We start from the raw sequence: 12516 nt of genomic DNA, 5'->3' as shown, positions 1-12516 counted from the left end.
ATCACATTGAGCAGTGATAGAAAAGGGACTCAAAAATAAACGCATGTAACAAAAAAAAAAAAGCATCAGGTTCTGTAGGCCTACATGATAATAAATCAATCTCCCAGCAAAACCTTCTCTTTTCAAAAACACCTGCTTGTTTCCGGAGTATGATATAAAGGCAAGTGTCATGTGAGAGTTAAGGGGAATCCCTTTGAGAAATAGTGCCCTAATTTTTATTTTCAATGGAAAGTTATCCAATTATATTTAAGTTAACTTCCTGATGGTCGATTCAAGGACAAAGGAGTTGCACAAATATGCTTTAACCTTAAAAACCAGGGAGATCTATCAACTCATTTAATGCTTCTATCTTTAGACCTCGCTTCTGTCTTCTCTCAAAAATAATGACTAACAGTGAGGTGGCCTGACCAACAGTCCGGTTAGAGGAGAACTGCGTACTTATGTGAAATAACATCACGATTTAGAGCTTCCCGAGCAATTCTGTTTGACAGCAGTATAATAGCAGTCATAAAGCTAGAAAAATGCAATGGAATAAATAAAAAGGAGCATGAAAGTTTTCCACAACAAACATGAATACCTAGTATTGCCTTTTCATGAGCCTGTGTACTGTGCCAAATATGTTTACCTTTACTGTGACCATTTTTTAGACGCCATATGGCTGAATCCGTTTTTGGATCATTAATTTATTCCTGTAGGTCCTGCTGTTAATCTGCAGTCCTGTAAAATAAAATGGTGTTTATGAAAAACATTTTCAAACAAAACATTGAATTTTGATTTGACAAGGGTTGCACACACTATAACCTATCTATTCCACTTCACAGGTTACATGCATTTCTTTTCGCAACACTCAGCCCTTTCCTGAATAGCCCGAAAAAGCTTTTTGTTCAACAACAGTGCTGTCACTCCAGGACAGTGCCTTACAATCTCCAATGGACTGGTCTGGCTTTATTGTCATGCTTGCTTTTTGTCATTACATCACAATTATGAGTTTGTTCATACAGGGGAAATGGAAAATAAAAAAGAGGGTGGAGGGGTGGGAGAAATGTAGGTCAGTGGTGATGTGCTCTGGGCAGTTAGTCTCTGCCTTTCCCTGGATGGGTCTGTGGCTCAGTCTCTGTCTCCTCCTCCCCCCAATAGACACACAGACAGGCAGTGGGCAATTTCACACTCTTCTAACTATTTGCTGTATAAATTGATGGTTAATACATGATATAATCTAATAAAAGGTTATTTCAACATTGACTATACTTAATTAGAATACGACAACAACGTTGTGCAATTTATTAAAAAAATAATTAATTACATTTTATTTTGTACTGGGAAGAAGAAAATTGATTCATTCATTTTCTTTCGGCTTAGTCCCTTTATTAATCAAGGGTCACCACATTGGAATGAACCGCCAACTAATCCAGCATATGTTTTACGCAGCGGATCCCCTTCCAGCCACAACCCAACCATGGGGAAACATCCATACACACTCTTTCACTATGGCCAATTTAGATTATTCAATTCACTTATAGAGCATGTCTTTGGAGGAAACCCACGTGAACATGGGAAGAACATGCAAACTCCACACCAAATGCCGACTGACCCAGCCGGGGCTCGAACTAGCGACCTTCTTGCGACCACTGCGCCACCGTGATGCCCTAAAGAAGAAAATCTTAATGGTATTAACATGACATATGAGGGTAAATTCTTCCTTTTAATTGACACCTGATGTAATGTATAACGCATCACACATTTACTCAACTTTCAGTACTGCACATTAATCAAATATCAGGTAAATCTCAAAGCGGTTTGCTTATATATTCATGTCGTCTAGAAGATCTATACTTTGTATCTGAAAGAATAATTATCATTTTTTATTAAAAGAATAACAGGACACTCAATCAGTGCATTCGTGGAATATTGTGTCTTAATTAAACAAATAAATGACATTTTACTTTCACATATGCTAAAGACCATAATTTCCGAGTGAAGAACACTTAAAATATCCAGAGAATCATTTTAAATAACATTTTGTGCTTTGGAAATGTTCCATTGGTGCTAAAGGTTCCTCACTGGACTTAGATCCCAATAAAAACCCTAAATAAGAACGCTAAAAGGTTTGGTATTTATAGTCGGCAAAATATTAAATATAAATGTACATGTTCATGCATTTGAAAGTCTGTTTAAATTTAAACCTGTAAAGAAACTAAATAGGCTGAGTATCAACACACCATCCACGCAGCACAATTATTCTTCTATTACATTCAGAAAAACCTCCAGGCTATACCTTTTCTTTTTTTGCGACAGAAAAAAATAGTCTAGAAAAAACAACTGAAGATAACACGAAAGGTGCGAGAGGAATGATTTAAATAATTACTGTTGATGCTAAAGCTGTGTGGCAAAGATCAGTCTGTGCGCGAACTCAAAGCCCCGCGCAGTGCCTGTGTCTGCTTAGTGCTGCTGAAGACGCTAGAAAGTGGGAGGAGCGAAAAGTGTCAGTCCAATCCGAGCCTCTGTGAGCCTGTGCGCGCTCTCCCTGCGCTCACGGAGACAGTGAAAACCTCCGCTGGGTATACGCGCTCGCAGATGTCATGTGAAAACCCGCATGCTGGCCTTACCGCACAACTGAAGAGTCCGAGCACCGCTTCACGCACCTCTGGAATGGTTTTGCACAGTAGTCACCCACTTTGACGAGACCAAACTACACTACCGAGGATTTTGTTTCTTTCTGTTTGTTTCTTCATGACTGACGCGTTCGGGAGCGAGTCGCCAACACTATGCGAGGTAGGAATACAACTGTTTGTGACAGCTCATTTGAATAATGAAGAATAGGGTGTTTATTTATTTAGCCTATCTTTTTATTTTATTTTCATCCCGAGTCTTGTCAACGTTCCTTTAGAAAGATGCGTGTTTAACGAAGTCATACTGAACTGAAGTTTTTTTTATGATGGAGAAATATTTCAGAGTAACGTGCATGTGAGGGGGAAGTCTGTTTTGGTCAGCTGTATTTCACAGTCATGCGAGCAGAAAACCTATTAAGAGAAATAAACCGCGCATCTTTCCCAGTCCTGTGTTCATGGAGACGGAGTAATACACGCGACTTTCTCAAGACAGTTCATGTGAGACTTTACTCCACTTCAACTTTGCTAAAGAGTGTAAATTAATTTACGAGCCTATAAAGACTTTGCACTGAAATGCACAATTATGTAGCCTATATTACTTTGAACCTTGGGCTTTGAGTTTAATTTGCATGTCAGAAATTGCGGCTTTTTAATTAGACATGTTAGCGGGAAGCGGTTTCACAGGTCAGCAGATTAATGGAAACAGTTGCGTGAAAACTTTCCCTTGATATTTTTTAAAAGTGTGGTGGGTAACATTTTAAGGCAGACCACTTGTGTGGGTGTAGTGGGGTTAGTGTTAGGGTGGTGCGCTCTACTGACCCATTTCCGTCAGTCAGGCGCCGCTGCGCGCTGAAAGCGTCGAAGTGCAGCATCAGAGTCCGCGCGAGCAGTTCACACACGCGCGCTCTGCCCATCCCACGCGCTCTTTCAGACTTATTGCCACTGCACCTGTGATAACATGGACTTTATGTATTAATAAAAAAAGTGTCTGAAGACTTTTTGTATAGAAAAATATGCTTTAGTAATAAGGTGCGAAAAGGATGTGAAGAATGTGGCTTATAATTTATATTTATTTGAAGTCAGAACACTTTCATTCATGCGTGGCACTTTATGGATAAAATAGTTATCTATTAATGCGCTGCCATATTTTTTATAATACTTTAAATGTGCTTTCATACCGTTTTTATATAGGCTAGGGGATAAGATATTTTTAACATTTGAATATGTTTAAAATATGTTCATGGACAGGGCTTTATCACAGCATTTATACACATATTTAAAATTATTAGAAAAGATACAGATATAAAAGTGCAAGCCTAATACCATGTACAAATTTAAAGATTTAGATTTTAGTCAACTGATTAATTCAAGCACACTGATTTGTTATTCGATAGTATCCATTTAATATTAAAAATATCTTAAACAAACACTGTGTCTATATTTTTCCTAGTCCGCCGAATCCACACTGTTTGTAAACACTGAAAATCTTTAAGTTCCTAGGCAGATGTATTTGCCGAGTTGAGCGCGCACGCCCTGGGAAACACCAAAAACTCAATTTCTCCATCTCTGTGTCACAACCTATACACGCCCCCAGAGCAGCTCTCTGCGTCTCTGTTTCTGTGCCCCAGAGGACCGTGTCAGAAAGAATCACATCAGTGTCTGGGGCCTCACCGAGCCCGACTCTCCGACACTCACTTCAGTCTAGAGCGCGCGGGCCTCGTGCTTTCAAATAACAGTTCAACCAACTCGTCGTGAGGTAATCAGATATACAGATTTAATCTACGTACCCTATAGCCTTTTTTATAGTCCAGTTATTTTCAATTTGAATTGACATTTAAAAATACGAACCACGGGATTTAAAGACTAGATTAGGCTACTTAGTGTATGACAAGTCGGGGAAATTTTCTGTCATTTGTTTTAATTAGTAATGGGACTAATCAGTACAGAGTTCTTGTTGCTTCTAACTTTTTTGTTTTTAATGAACATCTTGTTTCTCAATCGCCTGAAAGAGAACATTATAGTCGATGAAATGAAGACAATAAAATTGAATTAGTCTATCAATGACAGTTGATTTACTGTAATTAAGTGAAAAATAGTTGAAATTGTATATTAACACACAGTGAAGGTTCACTTAATTAAAGTGTACATGTTAGTATCTACAGGATCCATTTTGGTACCTTAAAGATATATATTACAGCCTAAATTTGTCCATGTTGTACCTTAAAGGTGCAAAATACCCAAAAAATACGTATTTTGAAAGGACACTGCCTCAGTGACAGCTTTTGTACCTTTAACTTTAAGATTATATGCTAATAAATATAGTTGAATCTGTTCATTTCACATTTCAGTTGGTTTTGGACTTATGCAGACAAAAAGTTTTTTTTTTCTTTTCTTGAGGGCTAGATTAGGCTACATACAAAATGCTAATAATTCTGTTAATATTTAGTCATGCTTACTTTGTACCAAAACTAAATTACTTTTATTTTGTTTAGTGGAATAGGGAGATGTTAAGTTTAAGTCGGTTTCTTGCATCTTTCCATACAACAAAAGTTCAGAGCATATCATATTATAAATTTAATATATAAATACCGTCATATGATATATGCTATTACAAAATATTAATTTCAGAGGACTTTCAGAGAACAGTTATTAATTTATTTAGTATTATTTTATAACATAAAACTAACCTAAAACATCTCTTTTGGTTTAATATACGAGCATTACATTTTCACTGTACTAAAACAGGTATTAAAAGAAGTAGAAATGTGACTAAAAGTGAAGAACAGCAGTAGTGCACTGGCTTGTTTGTTTGTGTGTTATTGGTCAAAACATTTATCAGGTTTCTTCATTGATCAGAGATGGACTTGCGTATATCTGATGGACTGTGGACTGTGGTACCCAATCTCGTAACTCTAGCTCTACATCCGCTCCAATCCACGTCTTCTCCATTACAGAGAGCAGTGCTGTTTTAGAGCTGGTTTTAGTTTTCCCACAACTCCTGTCACACACAGATCACATTCACACTGCGCACACACACAAACAACACAACACATCTTGATTGTTTGACCCTTGTTTTGCTTCTGTGCCTTTATAAGAAACACATCTGGCCTGTGCTTACTTCATATTAAGTTCTGATGTCCATGCACGTCTCTCAGCTGCATTGCCTTGTTGCTTTGTCCATGCTCATTTCAGTCCTTGCTCCAGCTCAAACACAAAGAGAGACCGTCACGCATGAACTCCTAATGCCAATAGCTTTTAGCATCACATTGGCGTCCGGAGTGAGAGGCCATCTCTCTATCGACCTGCTTGACGTTGCGTGGCTCAGCTCAGAGAAAAGCAGGATCAATATGCATCAACCCTGAGCTTTATTTCTACTGTAAACTAACATAAATTGTGTGTATAGATATTATTGCTGTCTAAAATGCAGGATGTACTTTATACATGTGTTGTGCTCTAAGTTTAAGCAATCTTTTAGCTTACTAAAGTTTTAAGTTTAGAGGCAGATCAATAAATACAGCATTGTTTGACACCATGACCACATAACCAACATGGATTATGCATTACAAACTGCTCTAAATCTATAAGCAGGCAGTAGGCCAACAATAACCAAGCAAAACTATCAATACATTGCAACTACTGTTATATCCGGTGAATTAAGAAGACAATCACATTTTATAATTAGTTCTGGAGGTATCTACAGTTGAGACATATGCTCTCAAATGCCTTTGGCTCCCCTTCAAATTCTCCTAAAGGTAAACACATTGATAACATGGTCTGCAATATTATAGGCACTGGCCATGAAGCTTCTAAATGTTTTGCACTACTCATTAGTCAAACAAGTCAAAATATAGGTTTTGCAGTCACGATAATATGGGAAAAAGACTTGGGATGCACATTTGAAGATAAGAACTGGAGAAAAATTGCTGGGAATTTAAAATTAACATTTAGAGATGTTAGATCACGTCTTATACAGTTTAAAATTTTACATTGATTTCACTGGACTCCTAAGAGACTGTTCAGAGCAGGTTTCAAAAACAATCCAGAATGCTGGCGATGCCAAGAAGAAGCAGGTGACCAATTTCATGTATTATGGCAATGCCAAGAAGTCCAGTATTTTTGGAGAGTGGTGCATGAATACCTTGTAAACATATTGCAGACCCGGTATGACTTTTGCCCAAGCTTATACATACAGCTGAAGTCAGAATTATTAGCCCCCCTTTGATTTTTTTTTTTTTTCTTTTTAAAATATTTTCCTAATGATGTTTAACAGAGCAAGGGCATTTTCACAGTATGTCTTATAATATTCTTTCTTCTGGAGAAAGTCTTATTTGTTTTATTTCAGCTAGAATAAAAACGGTCAAAATTATTAGCCCCTTTAAGCTACATATTTTTTTCGATACTCTACAGAACATCATTATACAATAACTTGCCTAATTACCCTAACATGTCTAATTAACCTAATTAAGCCTTTAAATGTCACTTTAAGCTGTATAGAAGTGTCTTGAAAAATATCTAGTCAAATTATTACAAATTATTATTATTTACGGTCATCATGGCAAAGATAAAAGAAATCAGTTATTAAAACTATTATGTTTAGAAATGTGTTGAAAAAAATCTGCTAACCAGAAATTGGGAAAAAAAATAATTGGGGGGCTAATAATTCAGGGGGGTTCATAATTCTGACTTTAACTGTACTTGGTAACCCCTGTCCCTTAAGCCACATGAATAAAGCTGAATCACAGTGGATACAGAGCTGTTTCATGCTAATCAAATGGGTGATTGTTAAAAACTGTGAATCTTCCAGTAGATCTCCGATCTTCGAGTGGATCTCAGAGTTAGGACGAGTTAAAGCTTTCAAAAAACTCTCCTACAGTTTATAGGGAAGGATTGGAATTTATTTTGATAAAAATGAGGAAAATTTCTGTGGCCCACAATGCTAGCAAACATGTAACGTGACAAAATAATAAATAAGGCTATGATATTAGCAACCCCTCATCCCTTTTTTTTCTAGTATGTGTTTTGGTTTGGTTTACTTAATTTATATGACGTTGTTTATTATTGTATTTATTTATTTTGTATGATTCTACTTTTAAGTTAATGCTCTGTATTTGATATTCATCTGCATTATCTGAAATAAGGATATAATCTGTTATTGGTTATTATTATTATTATTATTATGTTTATCTGATAAAAATGCTAAATGTTTTTTAACATTGATAACTATTATTATTGTGCAGGATAAAGAATTATTCCTGAGGCTCACATGGCACTGAAGACTGTTTAATGATGCTAAAAATTCAGCTTTGAATCACAGAAATACGTTTAATTAGATAATTTATACATTTAATGTTTCACTTTATTACTGTTTTATTGCATTTTTGATCAAATGTTAATGCAGCCCTATTAAGCAGAAGCAACACAAATAAAATCTTACTCTTTCCAGACTTTTAGCTTCTCTATGTAACCAAAAAAATCCAAGGCAAACTTTAAATTGGAAGCCCACATTTATTTTGTTCCTAATATCATGTGGTCAGTTGTTTGTTGTAGCTGGTTTGCTGACTAATGGCTTGTACTTACATAACCTGTGAAAGATTACGCAAAGAAAACCAAGAGATGTAATCCCCCAAAGTGAGACAGAAACAGAGTTGCGCAGCCAGCGCAAACCTAATCCATTCAGTATATTGCAGACCTTGTTCCATCCGTTTACACTGCTGTATGATATCTACACTCTTAATAATAAATACTGCACATCAAAGTTTTCCTTGTAGGTGACTACATAATGTCAGCCAGATAGCATCTTGACATCTATTTCTGAGTGTGACGGCTTCGTTCCCTGTAGTGTTTCTGTGAGCATGTCTTTGGTATCGACTGAGAATGTGTGGACTAGAGTGTGTCATCTGTTTGCTGAGCCCTTGTTTGAGATGGTTGAGTGTGCATGAGAGAGCAGCCCTGAGAGCGCCTCAATCGTAAGGGTAAATGTGTCCATTTAATGTTTGCATTTTCTTCTCCCTATGGTACTGCAGCGGCGACATTTCTGCATGTTTTCTCTGCTGCATGTGGGTTTTATTAGTTCTCTTTGACTGGTTTTGCTAGGTGTTCATTCATTCAGTTATATGTGCTTCGGAGAGTGGCACCTGAGGCTTTGATAAGCTGACACCACTGGAGAACGTCCTCAGACATGACAAACACACATATGGTATGAATTTCATGGGTTTATATCTGGAAGTCAGTTCAGCACGATCTACAGTGTTCAGATAGCAACTTTACACTGAAAGACTTCCACCTCAGGCAAGAAGGAGATAGAAATTCCGTCTTGTGCTTTAGGAAGAATTAAAACACATAGTTATGTAACACAGAAATCGGATCTAGAGTGCAGCTATTTCTCTCTCTCTCTTTCTCTCTCTCTCTCTCTCTCTCTCTCTCATATGTGGTGGGCTTGTGTACCCATTGCTCACAGTTAGTTTCCACTCCTTTCACTTTCAGTTGCATCAGAAAATCTGTTTGCACAGACTTGTTTTGTCATACATGTCAAGACAGACATGTCCAGTTTGAGGTCTAAAGAAAATCACACGAATATAGTGCAGTGGAGAGGCAAGAAAGCGCAAAGTGAGTGGACCTTGGTGAAACAGGTTGAACGTCAACGCCTGCAAGTACATTATTCGAGAAAATAGCTGAAGATTATACCATGAAGATATTATCATTATCAGGCTTTAGCTGAAACAGAAAATGTTCCGAAATATGAGCTAAATATATATATATGCACAGAAATGCACACTATAGACTTGTTCAATGTAGTCATGTCTTTGGCCCATAAACATTTCCTGCTTGTTATCAAACTATTTCATAACTGTAACAAGAGGCAATTCAATCATGACTTAATGTTAAAACAGCTATCATAACATTATTTATCAATATGTGGCTCTTTTTAGATTCTTGGAAGCTATATAAATTATAAATATAAAACAGGAAATACGTTGGGACCATTGATTTTGTTTACATCCCTCAAAATGGTCTATAAAATGTTTATTTACAGCTTAAATTCTAACTTTGAGATTTAAAGTTCAGTATATTTAAAGTGCCATCTTGATTTATAGGACCTTAATCTGTACGCCAACAACTTTTGATGTTGAAAAATGCTATGCAATTATTTAAAAGAATTATTTTTTTCATTAATAGTTTAAAACAAAATATTGTATGTAAAATAACATATATAGAAATTTGCCAGAACATGTCAATATGTCAAACTAATAAAAATGTCAGTAAAAGTAATGTTGTTGAACTTTTTAAACATTGTGTCGGAACAGAGATCAAGATCCCATAAAACAATTCTAATACGTACATTTTCAGAAAATACCTATGAATTACAAATGACAGAAATATTTATATCTTGCAATCTTTTGTCTCAATAAAAGAAAGATCCAGCCTCGTATCATGAGGAAATGAGCTATTTTCAGGATATCATGAGCTATTTTCCGTATTGGCAGAGGGTGGCTAAATTGCATGCATTCATAGGATTTCATTTTTATACAAAAAACATACAATTTTAAAAAGGAGACATGTCTCAAAACCCCTACCCCTAAACCGAACCACCATTGAGGGATGAGGAAAATCATACTTAAATGTATAATCTAATAAGTGTGATAGTATAAATAGGAATTAGATACCAAATAAAAAAGTTAAGAATTGCAACGAGAGTGTGTTATAAGGTCCCAACTAGCAGAATACCATAAGCATAATTTGGAAAAGACAATTTTAATTGACAATATTACAAAACAATATAATTTAAACATATAACAGTATAATCATGCAGCTCTTTAGCTTGTAGTCTAGTTAACCATAGTAGATCATATATATTATTCAGAGTGGTGGTGATGTGGTGTTTTCCAGTATTATTTGAAAGTTTTGGGGAGTTTAACTTATAGAAACTGGATCTCAGGGGGTGAATAAAGACCAATTAGTGGATGTTTTACAGTAGGAGTGCACTTGGATCGGATTAATTCACACAGTTTGAAAGTTCTTACATTTACTGTTTGCCAGAACTGCACTTGATATCATGACTTAATCATTTTAATGTGAGTTTATTGTGAGTTAGAACAATATGGAGCAAATGTACACTTTAAAAAAGTCTTTGCTAAATTTCGGCAATGTGGGAGAAATGGGACATGGGAATTCCAATTTGCAATGATGAATAAAAGATGCAATGAGCAAAAATAACAAACTAGGTACTTTCTTGCTGTTTCCTTTTTTCTGCAGATAAACCAATTGTCCACAATATTTGTTTGCATTTTGTTTTCATAGCCAAGCGTAAACATATCATATTACGAATGATATTTATCTTTTATTTAGTCTGTATATATTTATTTTATCAGCTTTCAAATATAAAGAGATTATTTCTAATGGTCGAAAATGTTAATATCTGTGCATCTCTAACATAAATTCTGGACTAAAGGTTTGTATGAAAACTGGATTATCTTAAAACAGGGATCAAAGAGCATCTTGCGCTTTTGTGGAAGCAAGAATATCTGATCATCAAAGAGTCTCAATATTAGTTTGCTTATTTAATTATCAACATGTAATCCTAAATATTTCTTCATTTTACCTCTGGTTTCAGAATGGTTTCAGACTATAAACTTCACTGTACGTACTGTATATACACAGAAATCTCTTGTTTCAGATCCATTGCACCTTCACAGTGCTCCTTTTCAATTGTTGTCTGTATGCAGCGAATTCTTTAAAGCAGATTTTAAAGCATGCTAATGTCATTATATCCGTTTTAAGAAGCCCCCTAGGAAAATTACTTTAGCAACAGCACGAAATGTAAAGAGGAAATGTCGAACAAATATGTATGTAATTGAACCGTTCGTGTGAGCTTTTGAAAAAGAGGCCCTTACAGAGATTTAGAAGAGCAAGAGTGATCTTAGAGAAAGCTTAAGATAAGGAAACTGAGATGAAGGGAGATGAACTTGACAGAGAGAGAAAGAGAGCGAGAGACTGTGCTCTCAGGTGAAGAGAGGCCCTTAGATTTTGATCAATTTGGTTCTTTCAGAGAGGGGCTCCTGGGGCCACTTTGGGGAAGGACCTCGTTACATGGAATTAAATTGTGGCCTAAGGCGAGCTATTACCATCCCGTCCTGAGAGGGAAGCCGTAAAGAGGCGCACACGCACACATACACATACACATACACACACACACACACACACACACACACACACACACACACACACACACACACACACACCCACACCCACACACACACAGAGAGATACCAACATTTAGAGACATTTTGATGAATACTAAGCCAAATTAGGTATCTAAATATAAAAATCTATAATTAGCTGCTGACTGAAGCAGACTATTCCATAAAGTGTAATGTGATTTAAATTCAAAACAAAAAGATATTTAAATAAAATTTAATAATAAGAACATATCAGCTGTGAAGAAAACGCAATAATTACTTTATTTATCAAATATTACCTGTATATAAAATATGAAATAAGACCTGTTTTATTCAATCCTCATAACGCATTCAGGTCTGTTTTAAAGAGTTTCCTAAAACTTATGAAAACCGCATAGTTTAAAGTGCTTTAGAGCCCTCAAAATGCACATTTTTAAAATATAATTATTTCTCAACAAAAAAAAACAAGGGTATGTATTTAACATTGGATGTCAAAAATACTTGTGGACTCGTGAAAAAAGTATCTTGGCCATATTTAACACTCAAGACATTTCTTTTCAATCTTTGTCATCTACAATAGTACATTTTTATTTTAATTGTAAAATAATTTTTTGTTAAAACATTTTCAGAGTAACATTTGCAACACAGGCTAATTGAAAATACATGGTCAGAGCTACATTTTTGTGAAACAGTCAATATGTGTTTCAGCATACGTTTACATGCAGTCTATA

At 35.8% G+C, this 12516-nt stretch overlaps 1 protein-coding gene across 1 annotated transcript in view; it reads left to right on the top strand.

Moving 5' to 3' along the window:
* The first annotated feature begins 2566 nt into the window (after positions 1-2566).
* rorb (RAR-related orphan receptor B) overlaps positions 2567-12516 on the top strand; it is a 41253-nt gene continuing 31303 nt past the window's right edge. Inside the window, exon 1 of the mRNA XM_056457770.1 lies at positions 2567-2772. Coding sequence (XP_056313745.1) covers positions 2766-2772 — 7 coding nt within the window. The 5' untranslated portion in view covers positions 2567-2765. The remainder of the gene's footprint in view (positions 2773-12516) is intronic.

Source organism: Danio aesculapii, chromosome 5, assembly GCF_903798145.1.
Source record: "Danio aesculapii chromosome 5, fDanAes4.1, whole genome shotgun sequence".
Lineage (NCBI taxonomy): Eukaryota > Metazoa > Chordata > Actinopteri > Cypriniformes > Danionidae > Danio > Danio aesculapii.
This window is presented reverse-complemented; position numbering and strand designations above follow the sequence as displayed.